General features: G+C 40.3%; 1 protein-coding gene across 1 annotated transcript in view; it reads left to right on the top strand.

Annotated features, from left to right (window-relative positions):
- The first annotated feature begins 587 nt into the window (after positions 1-587).
- The window catches only part of adamts18 (ADAM metallopeptidase with thrombospondin type 1 motif, 18), a 64,911-nt gene continuing 46,413 nt past the window's right edge, over positions 588-19,085 (top strand). The window contains exons 1-3 of the mRNA XM_033991726.2: positions 588-933; positions 1,177-1,237; positions 2,148-2,476. Coding sequence (XP_033847617.1) covers positions 832-933; positions 1,177-1,237; positions 2,148-2,476 — 492 coding nt within the window. The 5' untranslated portion in view covers positions 588-831. The remainder of the gene's footprint in view (positions 934-1,176; positions 1,238-2,147; positions 2,477-19,085) is intronic.

Genomic DNA, 19,085 nt, shown 5'->3' with positions numbered 1-19,085 from the left:
ATTTATGTATTTACGTTGTATATTATTATTATTATTATTTTACTTATTTTTAAGTAGTTCATTTATTTATTTACTTATTTTTTATTTTAAAGTTCAGACAAATAAATGGCCTGATCCAAACAAAAAAAAAAGAAAAAAAAAAAAGAAGATGCTTTATACCCAAACTTGATGACGTGTTTAAGTCATGTTCTGTCAGTTTCCTTTTATGATGTAGTTTGATTATTAGGAGAATCAGTGAGAACAGAACATGGTCACACAGGAGTAAAACTATAAACGCTACCGTGCGTAAAGAGCCAAAACAGTTGTAATAGCTACCAAACGAATTAAGTTTGTACCACGCGACCATTTTGATATTTTACCTACTTTTTAACCGTTTTGTGAAAATAGTTCTCAATTAATCCTGTACATCATAAGTCCCAAGTGGTGCCTGAACGCAGCATTACGTCTTGCGGCTGCCACAGCGGAGGCTCGCGCTCGGTCTCGTCTTTTATATCCTCGTGGTAAAGTGATGCTGCGCGCTGATTGGCTGTTGGCCCCGGTGACTTCGCGCTCCATCTCGCAGGCCGACCCTCAGAGTGCCTGGCTGAATGCTCAGTCAGCACTTCTCCCCGGTGATCCCCTTCACGCCACGGTACCTGCAGCTTCACGCACATCGCACGCACACAGCTGCTTATGCACCGTGACCTGCTGCACATTTCACCTGGACCTGGACCTCAGTGGGCGCTACTACTCAACAATGCGTGCAAGTTGCGTGCTCCGATTCCACAGGTCATTACCGCTTGTGCGCTCTGTGAGGAGGTAACGGGGGTGTAAAGCGTTTATGTCTGCACCATGGATTGTCTATTTCTTCTGACATGGACTTTACCAATCCCGTCTCTTGGATGTGCCTCCGTCAGGCTCCTGCCCACACTGCTCTGCTGGAACATTATCAAGGCAGGTGCAACCTTCTGTACATGCGAGCTAACAAAACAGGCAGTCGCACCTTGATATCTGTGTTGGGATTTTTTTTAAATTATCATATGCTTCGTGCTGTGCCAAAGTTTGTAGGTAGAACATATGTTTCCGTCATAAAGCCCGTTCAAAACTCCTAACCACTGTTGCACTGTTGCACCAACCTGTTGCTACCTGTCTCTTTATGGTTTTTTTTTTGTTTTTTTTGTTTTGTTTTTTTTGCAGACGTTGCACGTTTACTGCTCCCACACCGGAGCGGCCAGCGACAGCCAAGGATTAAATCACGGTGAGTGCTCCTTGCCTTTTGATATGGGCTGATGCGTCTTCCAGCTGGCACCACTCAGGCATAGGCATAAAATGTGATCCTTGGGATTGCTACGCAAAGTTATTGTACCAGTGTTACTTGTAGACGAGAATGAATGGTCTTGGAAGAACTTCTCTGAAGGCGTTCACTGTATACAAACTTGATATTATAGTCACAAGACTTCAGCTGGTTGTCTATAAAAGAATCCATGATTTATAAATTGTCAGTCCACAGTATTTCTTGCCTGTGAAAATGATTTAAGTTTCTTACATTTAATTTGACTTGGTGAAATTAAGACATTATGTCTTTACGACCTCAGGCTGACTCATATCTAATATGCATGGAAATATGATGTTAGTGTTATTGCTTCTGTCAAAAGCCATCTGTGATCCATATGATCTCAGCGCTCCGAGCAGCTGCTGCATGGTGTATTAATGCTAAAGAGCATTTGGAAACAAAGAATGGCTGCAGAAAGATGCTGTAATAATGCTGTCATAAGCAAATGCACAATGTGTTTTTGTGGAGAGACAGTTAAAAAATGATTAAGTTGTTGTTCCTGGCCAGCTGCCTACCGGTCAGTTTCTGTCATACAAATCCAATTTCCAAAAGTTAGGATAACGTATACTTCTGTCTATACAACATTGTATTTCTGCAGTGCCACTTTCAATGAAAGGTGAAGATAGACTTTATTTTCCCAGTAATAACATTTTTCCTCTGCATTTGGGGCAAGCTGTCAGGAGCATAGTGCACCATCTCCAGATCTTGATCTAGACATGGTCAGGACTACATTAGCTGGAGGATTTTTGCATAAGTGATAAGATAAGAGTCTGCTTGAGCCTTTGCACTGGCACTGCACTTTCTATTTTGTAACGTGTTTGTTGTTCTCCCTCAGACTATGTGTTTGTGAGCCCTGTGGAGGTAGATTCGGAAGGCTTGTACCTGAGCCATGACCTGAGCAGAAACAGCCATCGCAGCAGAAGATCACTCTCCTCCTTCAGCCCCTCCTCCTCTCTGCACTACCACCTGTCCGCCTTTGGCCGGGACATGCAACTGGACCTGCGGCCCTCCTCTGTGGTGGGCCCGGGTTTCACTGTACAGACTCTGAGCTCTGGCGGCATCTCCACAGTGACTGTGGATTCTGCATATCACAGCTGTCTCTATCAGGGAATAGTCCACAATGTGTCATCTTCATCTGCTGCTATATCCACATGTGCAGGCCTGGTAAGTGTCTTCTTCTGACAGTTCTGCATCTCTTGAGTCTGTGCTGGGGTGGAAAGCAACTCAGTACTTATTTTTAGTCTTACTGAAGTATTTAGTACTAAAAGTAAAAGCAGTTAATCTCATGTGCCTGAGCTATAGCGTTAATGGTGATAATAATGAAACGACAGTCAACATCACTCAACCATACATCCTTCATACAGCAGTGTATGTTAGACACAAAGTGGTTGAAGTGTCTTGCTCATTGGCAGAATGTATTGGCAAAAGGAGGGATTGAACTGCCAAATTTAGCTATCTGTGGTAAGTAGTAAATCGATCAATCAAAAATTATATATATATATATATATATATATATATATATATATATATATATATATATATATATATATATATATATATATATATATATATATATATATATATATATATATATATATATTTGCATAACCAAAGATGCTTTACATTGCGTTATTGTGTCACTCCATATTTGGTGATGGCAAGCTACCACTGTAGCCACATCTGTCCTGGGTTATCCTGGGTTAAACTGACAAACCACCACCGATCTCACACACACACACACACACACACACACACACACACACACACATAACACCACACATACACACGCACACACACATATCATATTTATACTTACGTGAGTGTCTTGCCCAGGGACACATAACCAATACGCAGTTGTTTGGAGTTGGGATCACTTGAACCACTCATCTAATGCCTCCAAACAAACAGCAGAAATAGTACATTTACAAGTGTAGCTTTAGTAGTTGATTTCATTTTTATTACATTCATTGGGGGCGACAGTGGCTCAGTGGTTAGAGTGTTGGGCCTCCAACCCGAAGGTTGGAGGATCGAGTCCCGCTCGGACCAAGTTCTGTCATTGTGTCCTTAGGCCGATGGTGCAGATTGGCAGCCTTGCTTCTACTACAATAGTAGTACCATCACCAAGTGTTGAAATGAATGAATAATGCATTACAAGTGTAAGCCATTATTCACTGTGTTGGTGTGTCAGTAGTGGTCTCAGTTTGGTAGGGTCCATAGCAAATGTTTTAGAGTGAATACATTTCAAAGAGTCAGCCATTGTAAGCCATTATTCACTGTGTTGGTGTGTCAGTAGTGGTCTCAGTTTGGTAGGGTCCATAGCAAATGTTTTAGAGTGAATACATTTCAAAGAGTCAGTACTTTTACTTAAGTAGAGAATTGAACCAACCTCAGATTCAGTCCTCATGCATCCCTAGATGCCATTGCCTCATTTCTGTAGAAAAGTTTGAAAATCGCTGTTCCCCTGGGCTCATGGAACCCATCCAAGGCTATTTAAACAAAGATGATAGTTTTCAGACAATTTGGAAATACAAACATTCACCTCATCTGCCCCGACCACTTAAGGCACCAACCTTTTGTCAAGCCTTTATTTTTCTATGCACACTTTCCCTCGCTAACACTTAGGGCTTTTGCACCATGACATCACCACCCGGGAGAGTCAGCATCACTTTCTACCATTGTGTGGAGCGCTGCTTTGAACACAGGGAGGAGTGGATGAGATAATAGAGTAGGGACACTTGAAAAGGAGGAGAAGAAAGGTTACACCACTGTCATTGCTAAGCAGGAAGAAAGACCATCATTAAGTTTATTTGAAGAGCTGGTTTACAGGACAAGCGCTCTGAATTTACATGGGGCAGTAGGAGGTGAATTGGCTGAAGTAGTGATTGTGCAGATGTTTGGTAGTGCTTTCTGTAGTATCATTAAGGACAGCGGGGAGATGTGTTGAGTGGCTAGTAATTGTCTCTGACACAGTTGAATTTGAATTTTAATGAAATTTTGTCACAGGCTTTGAGAATTTTCGAAAACACAACTTCAGCAATTTATCTTGCTAGTATTTTGTGTTAAAAGTTATGCTGTTCCTTTTGGCAGCAAAATCACCCAGTAAGAATCCTGTTAATTATGGCTCACTCCAGTAATGGCTGTTTCAAGTGGTTGTTGTCACTGTTGATTTATGAGCTACAAAGTGCAAGTAAGACTAAGCAAGGGTGCACTTTTTCTTCTGTAGACGATTTGATCCTCTTCTAGTCCTGGTCCTAGTCTTTTGTCATATCCAAGTCAAGGTTTAGTCTAAGTTTTGCCCCAGTGTTGTGATCAGTATTAGCACAGACCATTCCTAATCATGCAGTTGTAAATGCCAGAATGTTTGAATGGGAGCACTTTGTCATCACTGCAGCACAAATTGTTTCTACTTTCAACTTTCTTTAAAAACCTACTGCTACCATTTAACCACCCTCTACCTTATTTTTACTGTCTTAAAAATGTGAAAACTGTCAGATTAATGCCCTTACGCAGGCGTTTTTCGCAACTTTTCGAGACCAAATCGGAGTTTTTCTGTCTCAGTAACGCTAATGTGCACTTCCTGATTATCGGACAATAAAATGCCCGTCTGATAAACAGTCCAAATCCAGCCAAAGATAACTTCCTTGATAGACACACATAGGAGCCCAATGGATTCACAAGCTGGCCAACAAACAGATTTACCACCACCCCAGCGCACCCCTTATTGGTTTATGTATTGACATTCTGTTATGTTGCTAGGTTGCAAACTTCACTTTATTTGTCTCTGTCAACATCTAAGAAATACTATTAATATTTTCCCCTTACGCATGAGGACTGTGTAATTACTAGAAGCCTTGCGGTCATTCAGTTTATGAGGTGACTAGCCTCTGTGGCCCACCAAGACTCCTGCGTTCTCTTGACAGCTCCCAGGCCAGTCCTAAACAGATGTACACGCTACTTTACTGTTAAAGACATACCTCCGTTCATCATGTCTCATCCAGACCTCCTCCTCCTCCTCCTCCTCTTCTGGGTCTTTTGTCCCCCCCCGCTTGCCTTGCCTCGCCTCTCGTTCGTAGCAATTAAAGCCATGGGTGAGGTTCGAGCCGTCCTCCTGCCACTGCTAATCTTCACATTGTCCGTTTCATTAAGCTAGCTTCCACTCACAAAGCAGCACCACTGACTCGTTCTCTTAAGAGCTCCACCCGGGCACAATGCGATCGGGTCATGATTGAATTTGAATGGGCTATGACTGAAGCTTTGATCTGTTTCTATCTATTTTTTTACTTTCTTTCTTTGTGCAGCTAAGTGCAGCTACAGGGCTTTCATTGGATAGACTTGATGTTGCTCATTGTTAGTGGCAGTAGATATAAAGAATTAATTGAATTTGAATAAAGATCGGGTTTCAGTAATGTCTAATCGTCAGTGATCAGTTTTGGTCCACAGCCAGTCTTTTGTCAGTAAAAGCATGTGGTTTGGAGCAGACTTGGAAGAATGTTTTTTTTTTTTTGTGTAAAGTTTGTCTTGTTTATTTTCATGGAATCAATACTTCGGTACATTTCTATTTAATTTAAAATTGAATCTAAAATTGGGGTCACTCAATAAGCCTTAATTGGAAGGTTCTTGCCAAGTTAAAAGCACTGTCAACATTACTTATAAATAGATGGATTTAGGGCTCCAGTTGTGATCCCTGTGATAATATGCTGTTTTGTTGATAATGTCATATTGATAGTCAGTGCTTTTCTGTTTAATACTGTTCTGTGTTCCAATATACAAACACTTTTCCCTACCTCATGCTGGTCATCCTCATCCTAATCACACTGAAGTGTCAATATCAGATGTCAGTTAGTACTGAGGCAGCAGATGGCGTCTGCTGCCTCAGTACTAATTGTGTGTGAATCAGGATGAAATCAGATCTTGGCTCTAAGAAATTTGTGATATGAGTTTTTTGGCTTATCACTCACCCTTAGATGGAATTATTTTTATTCTTCCCAAGTTTTTAAAATGCGGTTGAGCATTTTGATAAACATAACATTATTGTTACTGTATAACCTACTTAGAACATTCTGTCATGTTACCTGTTACATTTGTACAGTCGATACATATAACTAGTATAACTAGTAAAACTAGTGGATCTATGTGACCACTCAACAGCAAAACACATACAACTTGAAGATGTATGTACCTTTACTCTTTTTATGACCATAAAATACTTATTTTCTTAGAAACAGGACCACCCTTTAAAAACACACATGCAATATCTTATTTAACTTCTTTTTCCAAGTGTCTTGAAAATTTTTGACATTACCAGAGAAACAGTGTATTAAATCAGGTATCACAATGCTAACAATATTACAAAGGACACAACTGAATGTTGACACACACACAGTATTGGGCCACACATGATTTCAATCTGCTCAATAAAAAGGATAAAATACAGCCTTTGTGTTGTTACAACACATGAGCAGTTGCACTTAATGTTGAGTACACAGAAGAAGCTGTCTCTGAGGAAAATGCTAAAATGCCCCTGGTTGTTCGGTGGTCTATTGGAATTTTGGCTGCTCTGCTTTTATTTTAACACAGAGCAGATATGATTGATCAAACATTTCACAAACCTCTTTTCTTTGCTTTTATGCCTCAAGTGCACTCCCCAAGTTCAGTATCCAGACCAATAGTGATTAGTAACTTCCAGCCGTGTTGTTGGTTGTGCGTCTCTGGTCTGCCATGAAGCTTAGGACAATGAAGCAGTTAACCTCTGCTTTTCATCCTGCCCTCCGCCTTGAGAACTGGGATTAGACCGATATGGAGAAAGAGCCATTGGTGCACGCTTGATTCTGCGGTGCAAGAGATTAAGATGGGATTAAACACAACAGAAGACGGAAAGAAAGAACGACAGAATACAGACAGAAAAGAAGTGAAGTGCCAGATATTGAAAGAGACTTGGGGTTGGTCCTGGAGCCGAGCAGCGAGAATAATACGAATTCATCGTCTGCATTGAGGTCTCCCAGGGAGGCTCGATGCTCTCTTTATAGGGAGATGTCAAAGGGCTTTTGGGAAAGAAATTGGGTGTGAGCAAGAGATGAAGAGAACAGAGAAGACGTCTAGTTTGCCCCCTTTCTCCGTGTTATTGTGCACTTGCGGAAGACACTCAAAGGGGAAGTGCAACTGTGAAAGCGATTTGCAGACTTGAACTTGCTTTTTAATGGTGCTGAGATGTGTCAACACCAGCTTCCATTGCCAAAAATTGCTCCTCGGTTCACTCTGTTACTACGTTTACATGCACATTAGGAAAAACTGATAACTGTTCATGTCTAGTTTAAACTGATTTAATACAATGCATACAAACCCGGGAACTACAATTGAGGTGTCGTTGTTTGACTCTCCCAGATCAGAACACATCTGGAGAAGCCGGTTCGTACTCGGATTCCTGCTGCATGTTAAAGCTCTGTCTGATTACATTAGGAACAGACTAGAAGAGGTGTTCACTGCACTGGGTAAGAAACAGCCAGGAAAATATTAGACATGTGTTTGGACCTTTACTTACTTATTTTAGGTCAGCAGCGATGAATCCCGCCACTGTTGGACTAGCATATGCTGTTTTGTTTTGGTCCGCTACGTTAAAGTGAAAGCAAAACCTACCGGAGCTTTAATGTGCTTATTTCGGCGATGAAGCTCAAATAATTGATCAGTGTAAATGAGATGTTGCTTGTATATGTTTTTGCTAAAAGTGTGGTTTTAGCGCTGATTTTAATTTACACCCATGAACGTCTCGTAGCCCTGCGTCCCCTGTGTTCAGTTCTTTGGTTTGACAGGTTTGAATTTGGTTGTTTAGTTCTCTGTGCGTAGAAACGTAGTGGCGGTTTAGGTTTTCTTGGGCAGATGGGAGCAGGATATAAGACTAAGGTATTAAGAGCAAGGCCGGATGGATGGCAGGCTAAAATAGAGGGATTTTCCAGAGTAAGTCTCCAATAATGAACCCTAAAGCTAGTTTTTAATCACTCTCCCAATCAAAGTTGTCTGTCACTTTCGCATGAGATGAAAGCGCACACGTAATGCTCTGATTTGAGCGGAGAAGGGCCCTAAGAAAGGGAGGGGGAATGTGCTTTCTTCTTTTGAGGTTTTTTTTTTCTTCTTGTTGTGCCGCTTGACCCCAATCCCCTCTGCTCGAGTGCGGGGTCCCGTGAGAAGGCGGAGGGAGGTTGTCAACCTGCACCCTCAGGTTCGTAGCTGTTCTCGGCAAGTTGAAAGCTGTTGCCACTTGTGTGAATGCAGACGGAGCCCCATAGTGATTTACGGCTTTCCATGGGGTCCGGCCTGCTCGCTTCACTCTGGTCTTCAAGAATACATTGTGATCGAAAGGTGTAAATGGCTAGTACACATGATTGTAGGCCTACTGTAGGACTATATGACACCAAAATGTTGCAAACTACGGTTGTCAAAAGTATTGAAAATCAGATACTAATCAATATCAGAACTAGTACCTAAACTAGATAGTCATTTGAGGCGATATCAGTACTAAAAAGTTACATTAAATAGGACAGAAATTTACCTTTTTTGAATGATCTTGATGATCTTGAGCAGTATCAGAACAAGTATATGGCCAATTAGCTCGTAGCATGGATGATGGAGAGATTACACAAATATAAGGCCATATGGTAATGTAAACAATAGTTCTATCATTTAATGTCAAATATTACATTCTATTGTCTAAATAAAAAGTGTTTTTATTAACATTGGGGTATGAGAATCAGTAATGCTTATCAAGTCCTTAGTATCATAATCGAGTTTGAAATTTCAGTATCGTGACAACACTATTGCATACTACCCTGTTAAGGTTCAAGGTTATTTTATCTATACCTGTGGACAGATTTGGTTTGCATTGAAGTAGACATGGCATCCCATACAAATATTACACACTCAAAATTTTAAGCAAGTAAAAGTGCTTGACAAAAAAAGCGCTCGAATCACTTATATTTGTATGAATTGGCACTGCAGAGCTGCTGTTTGACACGCTCGTCTGACGAGGCAATTTGGATCAACTTTATATCAGTGACAGTCCCCTCCTGCGTCTGTCTGCGTAGGTGAGCCTGGGCCTGTGTGTGTTGTTCAAAAAGCTTTTTCTCCTCCGCCACCAACAGCAGGTGAAAGAAAAGACTATCGAGTATGGGGAAAGCGAGCGTGTGCATGAGTATTCTGTCTGCTTAAAGCACGTTATCACAGAAATAAGTTTGCCGATCAGCTGATGGAGTCTCACGTGGCTCTCGTGGTGTGTGTTTGGGGTAAATGATGTGCGATGTATGTGAACAAGATTAATCCAAAAATAAATAGAACTGAATCTAGTGTGCACTTGGGACGGCCCACAGAGCGCTCTAACGTGTGGGAAAACTACCTTAAAATCCTATGAGAAATATTACTTTTTTGGTCTCACAATAATCGTAACACTTCCCAATGCTAACCTCTACATTTATCTATGAAAACATGCACAATACTAATATGCTGTTGGCTTTTTAAAAATAAAAAGGGCAGGTCCCACATTCCCTTCTGTTGCGGTTGTTATGGTCAAGCTGCCCAAGACCTTTACTTTGGCCTTTCCCAAGCCCCTGCAGGCAAAGACTTCACAGACAAGTTGGGAACTATTACATCTTGGAAACCAATTTGCAAACTTGTTTTATTCTGTTTTGTTCAATTCTAATCCCACATAATAGCCCAATCAGCCCTTAGGTGTTACTTTTTTCTGTATACAGTGAGGGTGTGAGAACCAGCAGAGGAGAGAGTGTGAATCAACACGTCTGTAGATCAAACCTGTGTCTAATGACCGTCGTTCGGTTGTCAATGTGGTGCCTTGTGTTGTCTGGGAGGGGGCGCTGGCTCTGACCTCTCCCTGTCTCCTGCCCAAGTCCCCCTGTGGTGAGAACGGGACATTTGCTCTTTTCTCAAGTAGATGCAGGTGTTGTGCTACGGCTGGATGATTTGTCCCACGGCATTCAGTTTACGAAGGAAGAATCATGTCATAGGAAACTAGACACTCAATTAAATGCTGCATAATTGATAGGGTTGTAGTCCTTCAGTCGTTTAGTCAATTAATCGGTGGGTGGTGTCTTAGTTGACAAGTCATTTCATTCACATTATACATTATTCATAACAGCAGAAAGGAGGGGTTAGTGAGTGAGGTAGTAGAAGATTTTAAGATATGAAGCTGAAGATGTGTTTTGGTATGCATTTTTAAGAGTAAACTCATATAATACATTGTTTCCTGGTACATTTTTCTGCATAAATGGTTGTTTTTGAACGAACTCCCATGCAACTGTCCCACTAGGTACTGGGACAGATGCATAGAGATACGTAAAAGTTTTGAGAGCTTTGGCTGCGCCCTCTTTTCAGTCGACTAATCGATTGGCAGGGCATGTCTTTAGTTGAATTCTTTACTCTTTAAATGACATTAAAGTTGCTGTACCTACTTTTGAATCACGAGTGAAGTATATAGTTTAATTTGAACTGTTAGCATCATCCACTTAGCCCCTTCCAGAGTTGCCAAGTTCTTTTGTTTATAGTGACTTTTGGCTTCGTTTTTCAGAAAGGCAGTTGCAAATTGTCACACATTTTTTGGGCTTGCTCTTGAGAGGCACTTTCAAGTCATAAAAGAGGTGATTTTTAAAGCATTTCAAGTTTAATGGACCCAGTAATTACTAAAATACAGCTGTAAACATGTTAAATATGCTAATTGTTAAATATGTGGCGAACAACTTTTAACTTCTCTTTTGGGATTATTTTTATGGGTCTGGGATTACTTGCTTGTGGCTTTTCTCAACGGCTTGGTCGCTTGTTGCTCTCTGAAAATCTGGCAACCCTGGTCCCTTCACTCAGTCTGACGTTGAATTACAACAGACAATCAACTGTCTGCCTGTCCGTCTGACAGGCAGTAGTTTCCATATGATTCTCATCCAACTATGCTCCTGAGTGAACAATGTGTCCCTGGCAACTGTGATACATGGCAAAGGTGATGGATCCTTCAGTCTCATTTTGTTTCTCAAATAGCTGTTTTTACATTATACTGCAGTGAAAGGTTATGTATGTATAGTTGGATTGTTGGAGTGTAGAAGGTGGAGCTTGGATGATGTCTATGTTTACTATCTACATGAAGAATTAGCCTCTAAGTAAGTTGATGGAGGAAAAACCCGACCAAAAACCAGACACAACCCCACCAGCCCAAGAATCAACTAGTCCCAGCACCTTCTTGTTACAAGGCACAGACACTTACCACTTGGCCATCTTTAATTGCAAAAGTAAGTTGACAATATAGTACATTGTTTCATTGTTGCTGCATGTACTTTGACCAACATTTTCTAGCGTTTTAGCAAAATTCTGCGGTTTCAGACTCACAGAGGCATATGGTATTCTCTTGGTGTGCCTCTGGCTAAAGAGTTTGTTGTTTTAATCTCTTGGGAAGTCATAAACATTAAAAGAGACGGTTTGACTGCTATAGACCTCTGATAAACATCCCCAAGTCTGCAAATGGGAGTTTCAGTTTCCAACAAAAGAATGAACACATTCGCTGGGACTTTGTGTATCTTTCATGTAAACTTGGACAAACTGTGATGATTTTAGGATTATTTAAGAGGAGAATATTTGTGGGGTACATACTGTTGCTGTCTTCATAATAGCATTTCAGACTTGATAAAAGTAGTTGCTTTAATAATATCATATGGTTTTATAACCTTCTAGTTCTGGTATAGATCAAGACCTTTCTAAAATGATTCAGGACAGGTGCAATTTTATCCAGTTTATATGATTTTTTGCAGCATCGATACTTGATCAAATGAGTATTTTGAATACTAGTTTTACAGTCACTTATCTACAGTTTTGCCAGTCAAATAGTACGCACAACTTCCCACTTGTGCCCTCTTCCAAAAAATAAGAGAACAAAATAAGAGAACAAATTTTGTCACCAAACACTGACTCCCTACGGCATCCCCCCCAAGTTCAAACTGACAGGTGAATGAGTGATTCCCAGCCAAGGCTCGGGCCATTTATACCTGTCCATTTTCTGTTAGGACCAACAAATTGGACCGTCTCCGCGTTACAATGTGCCTCTCCGGCCCGACCATAACTCAGCGCTTGGGTTGGGCCTCGGAGGAGCTGGGAGACTGGTGCTACAAGAGGAGAGTGCCCTGGAGCTGTTCCCTGGTGGTCTGCTCCCTGACAGTGATGTAGTGCCCACTGTTAGATGCCAGCAGGAGTGGGGAGGGGGGTCGGACTCTGGTGCTCAGCGTGGTGTGTGAAGCGGAGGGGAAAAACGCAGGAAAACTATGACAGTGGCGCTCTGTGCAAGGTCTTTCTCACACAAGAGTAATGGCTGGTGTTGAAGTCTTCAAGTGGATGCTGCAACTTGGGCAAACAAAGCCCATGCATCAAACCTGACCCACTATTGTCACCACCAATGCCGGGATACATTCTCCAGAGCCGAGCTGCCTGGGACCCTGAGAATCTGGATGGCCTTTTTTAGATTTTATTACATTCGACCTTTATGGATGTGTGTATGTGTGTGTCTATATATATATACATTACAAGCCCAGTTTTAAATTGCCAACTAAACATAATTTGCTGTATAGAAAACAGTGTGGGTAAAATGTGGTAGGGTTTGTTTGTATTGGATTGATAGAGCAAAGTCCGACCACTGTTGGTACTACTAAAACGTATCCCATATTTTTTTATAGGACTTTATAGGACTGTAGTTTCTTGCTTGCTAATTCAAGAAGCACAGGGACATATAAAATAGTCCACCACATTGGTTGATGACATAGTTAGTTGATGATAGCACAGTGATACTTATTATAATCGCATTTTTTTCTGTGCAGCACATCCCAGGCAAATGAACACAAGCAGATAGTGGAACCTTCACCAGGAAAGCTACATAGTGCACCTCTAATTTCACCATGTGGTCGTTATATTTCTGAAAACCTCCGAGGACAATCATGTCTTTGGTATTGCTTTTTTTTGACAAACCTTATCTCTGTAGCTTAACCCCACTTACAAATCCCCAGAAGTACAATGTAACCTAGTTAAAGTGTAATTACGCTCGTTGTACAGAGGACATTTCCATTTGTAAGGGCTGGAGTGGGAGTAGCCCTCTGCCCCCTGCTGTGCCTACATGGGATAACGAGTAGGACTGTACCCAGCGGCTGCACTGACAAAAGCTCCATCAATTTCTCTCTTTCACATGCTCTTCTGCTGTACCGGCCCCAGTTGTGTTTAAATGGTGTCAGTAGGTTGTTCAAACACAATTAGTGATGCTGATAATGACAGTAGTGCTTTGGGCTATTGACACATTACAGGTCTAATGATTAGAACACAAAGTCTGCTGTCTTTAACCACCTTCAAACTTCTTTGCATTTCAATCTAGCTCCTGTCCCTTTGGATAATTCAGCTAGTTAAGTCCACATCTGGTATCCACATCCATCACTTCTTAGATCTCTATGCTTTTAATCTGACACACAATCCTATACTGATATGTTTGATGAGTAACAACCAACCAGATCACATATTTTTGATACATTTTGCAGACTAATATTTGTGGTCAACTTGATACACTAAAAAAAACAAAAGTAATAAACAAAAACTACCAAAACGTTAATAGATGGAATTGAATTGGCACAGTGTTGCAGCTTTTCCATCTCACAGCAAGAAGGTACCGGGTCCGACCTCCGGGCAGCGTGGAATTTCTGCGTGGAGTTTGCATGTTCTGCCCATGCCTGTCTAGGTTTTTTATGGGTGCTCTAGTTTCCCTTACTAAAAACATGCTCCCCTTTGGATCAGGACTGCCCTGAAAATGAGATTCCAAATCATTCCTGATGCCAAATCTTATCTGATTAAATTAGGAATAATTATCCATTAGCTCCATACCAGACCATAAGCAAACCCAACACCTACATCCCCATCAATGAATGTGCATGACACAAAAAGCTAAATTTTAAAACTAACAAATAACTAACAAAAAGGTAGAAGACTAAAAGAAATAATTATCAGCTTGGATGTGTAGAGATTTTCCTGTGGAGACTGAAGCATGAGTGTGACCCAGAAGGGAAATTATAAAAAAGAAAATGATTTTGCCTTTTCAAAGCAACATTAGAACTGCTACTACTACTACTATTACTACTACTACTACCACTAGTACTGCTACTACATATATATGCACTTAATCCCTGCACACAGTCACATTTGCATCTACCCCCGTGTAACTTAATCATTCAAAAGTAATCAGTTTAAAGCAGTAGAAATCCAAGACTTCCCTTTAATTTCTGCCTGGCTCCTGCCTACTGTGCCATCCTCTGATCCGAAATCCCAAATTACCATCTCCAGCCATTTCTAAGCCCATTCTAAAGACACATAATTCTCTTGTGCAAACTGTAATTATTCAGATAGTGATTCTGTTGAATAAGTTGTATGCCTTGGGGCCCTTCTCTATGATATTTCTCCCTCTCACCACACACTGCGCTCATGTGATCCAGTGTGCAGATGTGCTTCTTCTAAGGCCCCTAATCACCAGCTTGGGGCTTCTCACTGCTCAGGCCTAGTCTTTAGCCTCATGTAAGCACTTACTCATTTGCAGTATAATATCATGGTTGGGAACCTTGAAAGGGGCTGGAGTTTATACAGAAACAACTAAAGATGCGGCCTTCCCAGAGTTAAACCGCCCAGGTTCCTAAAGAGACTGAGAGATGTGAGTGAATATTTTGGTAGTCTTAGAAAGAAAGCAAGTAAGTTTTAAACTGCATTTGATTTGTGTTCTTTCTATTGAGAAAATGTGATCTAAGTTGAAAGAAGATTCTGTAGAAACAATATGCCTGTTCACAACTAATTGATCCTTAAAGAGGAGGTAGTATGCAAAATTGATTGTACTTTCTACCATGTTATAATCATCAAAAACATGCTTGAAGAGGTTTTTAGATCCGTGCATGCTTCAGTAATTTAGCGACACGCAACAATTCTCCATAAATATACAAAAGCTTGATGCAAAACTGTACCAAACAACTTCACAAACCTGACGTGATGCGCAGTACTTTCATTAGACGGATGCACGCTGATTGTTTTGCGACAGTGCTCTGAAGTGGGAGTGACTTAGCGTGGAGAGCAAAGGGAGGTGAGACTGAAAACGTCAAAAAAACAAAAGTGAAATTTATTAAACATGTTAATATGTTGTTTTCGGCAAATATAGCATTTTCAAAACAATAAAAAGTAACATGGCGAACAAAATATGTACCGGTAATGTGTTAGCAGTTACTACCCCACAGAAGTAAAATACCTCCTCTTTAAACAGTAAAACAGATGACACTTTTTGCATTTATCTGACAGTTTGTTTTTTTTGTTAGTTTAGATTTCACTACTTATGTTCGTACAAAATGTGAATCGTCAGTGTGATGTAGCCAGAGTCAATACTTTGATTATCTGAAACAAAATGACCCTAACAGTATGTCCATAAGAGGTGGTTATAAAATTTATTTGGGAAATCATGTCTGCTCATGACTCTGCTGGTGCTGCGGCTGTAAAATATGTCTTTGCCCAGTACAGCTATATTGTAAAAGCAGCTCTTAGGGTCAAAATGAGACTACTGTCTGTTGTCTGCATCCAAGTATAAAGCATTTTTAGCAAGTACTTGTACTACATTTCTTTACCTGTCAGCCTGTCAAAGGTCCTATTGTTCCATCACCGTAAAACATTCAATGGTCCAGTACGATATTCAACAGCATGCTCCCTTCACACTGGGTCTAGTTTGCTAACACCGCTGCAAATGGCCAAACATTTGCAGTCAGATGAAAAGACAGGCAAACTAGAAGAGACAGCCATGTGGGTTGATGAGAGACACCTCCTCTGACCCCTCATCGCTCTGTTTTGGATTCCAACTGATTCTGAGCAGCTATAGTGCACGGTTTGCCAAGTAACCTCCTAATCTCTCCATCTTTGATATATTTTTATTCACGCATTGTGGTGGATATTTTCTTCGTAGCATCCACATGTGATATAGATCAGGTTTAGGGCTGTAAGGCATTTCATCGGTCGTTGGTGTCTTTGTCAACCAAATTTGTATTAGTTGACTGAATTTTTTGTTTTTATTATAAAGATTTATTTGGGAAAACAGCAGAAAGGAGAAGGCATGGAGTGAGTTAGCTGAAGATTTGGCAGTGAGTCATGAGTTTAATCTGCCTTTTTAAATATAAATATGCGGTTGCCTTGTACTTCTTTGTATAAATTGTTTTGCATGAACTCCTGTGCGGTTGTAGTCTTTTGAGTGCAGTTTAGGACAAATATGTAGTAAGTTCATATAGATCAATGCTGCCCAATTAATTATAGGCAGTACTTTTGGCAACAAATGTAAGTAATTTCAATGTTTCAAGCCTTATTAAAGGAATCTAAATTATGTAAAATGCACCAATCTGAATTATCAACTTTAAAAATGTGGGCCTCTGTGAAAAATAGTTTGGACGCCCCTGATATAGATAATGAATAGTTTCTAGAGCTTTTGCCACGCCCAATCAGTTGACTAATCTATGCACAGGGCATGTCTTTAGATGACCAAGACTTTCTTTAGTCGACCACAGCCATAGTTGCGAAGTCCACTTCTTTATAGCGACTTTATAGCGTTTCTTTTTTTTGGAAAGTTGCTTGTAAGTGGGTTGCATTTTTTGTGCTTTCTAAGTCTATGGTAATGACTGAAAGGAAATTGTTAACGTTTTAAAGCTGTTATTGATGTTAAATATGTGCATCTCATTAGTGCTTGTTCAGCTGTGACGCACAACATTTAAGAATTTATTTTATAGGGCTCAGGTTACTCACTTTTCAAAGCCTTGATCGCTTATTTCTCTCTAACAGTGCAGGTAGGAGCAGCTGTCAAGTATCTCACTCAAGGTTGTTTTGGCAGATATTAATACATACTGCTTCAAACCATTTCAAGAGTAGAAGTCTGCACCTCCCTCGCACTGGACTGTGCAGACTTGCTTGTAGTCAAAATAATGGAGTGAGACAGCGCGCTTCCCATTTCGCTGAGGAAGATGGATGGGAGAATACGTGATAAATTGTGAGTTGAAGCGCACTGGCAGCCGGGGCGGTCAAGGAAGAGAGGGATGGTCGAAGCTAGGGTTAGGGTAAGGTTGTTTAAAGTTGTCAAACAAAAAAATCAGTTACTAATTGATAGCAGAACTAGTATTGAACTCATTTGAGCAAGTATCGATACTAAAAAATCATATTATCAGGACAGAAATGAACCTTTCCTGAATAGCTTTAGAATGATCTTGAGCTGCATCAGAACAAGTATATGCTCATGGAGGGATTACACAAATGTAAGGCTACATTATAACATAAAAAGAAAGTACTACAATTTAATGTTGAAAATGACATTCTATTGTCTGAAAAAGAATGTTTTTTATTATCATTTTGGTATCGAGAATAGTATTGCATATCGGAGTCTATTCATTAGCAGCAAAATCAAGTCTTAAATTTTAGTATCATAACACCACTTTGAACAGAATCCTATTATTAAAACCTAAATCTCAAACCTTATCACAACATTTGTCAGAAAAAATCACAATTATACATTTTTCCCATATCATTCTGGCCTAGTTGGAGAGGAGGAGAGGAGAATGGGCAGATGAAGGCGTAGACGGAGAGTTGATGATGGCCGCCTGCCCATCATCCCCGGCACTGTTTTGACAACAAAGTCCTTGCTTTCGCCTCGCTTTTGTAGAGTCTGTTTATTTTGCCACCTGCTGTTCTAGGGGAAAGGGGTCATGTGCTACAGACGTGCATGCACACTTCAGTCCGTTGCTAGGCATGTAGATAGCGTCTATAAACATAGACTAGGGTCAAAGTGTCACTAGGTCAGGGGATGGGGAGTGTTTTTAATAAAGTCCACGGGCAGCGCGTTTCCATGCATGTGTGGATGAGTATGATTGATTGCACAGCTATTTTGTGTATATTCGGCGGCTGGCGGGATGAATTAAGTAGCCTGTTGTGGTCAGACGGAATGTTTGAGGTTGAATAGCTCTGTATGTAAGTTTATGAGGTCAGCTAAGGTCACAATGCCAAAAAGTCAACTTTATGAGCTTTTTGGATCATTTAGTGATGTTTGTATAAATAAGTAGATGGGATCATAATATGTTTTTAAGTGTGTTAGGTGGTTTAAACCCTAATAAATATACCTGAAGTAGGGTTGACAAAAGTATAAAAAATCAGATTCTAATCGGTATTAAAACTAGATACTAGATACTTATTTGAGCAAGTATCAGTACTATAATTGATACATTCACAAAACAGAAATAAATCTTTCCTGAATAGCTTAGAATGATCTTGAGCTGTATCAGAACAAGTATAAGACACATAGACTTACATTTGTCCATGGACCACTATGTAACCTACCTGAGTGACTGGGGGATTACACAAGACCGCATGGTAATGTAAAAGAAAGAGCTACGACTTAATGTTGGAAATCACAAATAATTTATCTAAATAAAGACAGATTTTTATTATCATTGTGGTATCGAAATCAGTATTAAGTCTATTCATTAGAATCGAAATCGACAACACTAACCTGGAGGAAGTAGACCTCCAGAAAAGGTCAGAGAGCTTGTGTGAGATTATTTGGAAAGATTGGAAAATATACTTTATACATCAACATGGATAGATTTTTGTGATTACAGTATTTGCCCCAAACATTTGCAAAAATATAGGTACACAAAGCGATAATGTAGTGTGTTTGATTGATACGTTTATATTTTGTCTTTAGGCCCCT

Source organism: Periophthalmus magnuspinnatus, chromosome 3, assembly GCF_009829125.3.
Source record: "Periophthalmus magnuspinnatus isolate fPerMag1 chromosome 3, fPerMag1.2.pri, whole genome shotgun sequence".
NCBI classification, from domain to species: Eukaryota; Metazoa; Chordata; class Actinopteri; order Gobiiformes; family Gobiidae; genus Periophthalmus; species Periophthalmus magnuspinnatus.
Note: the sequence above shows the minus strand (reverse complement) of the source record. Positions and strands in the feature narration are given on the sequence as shown.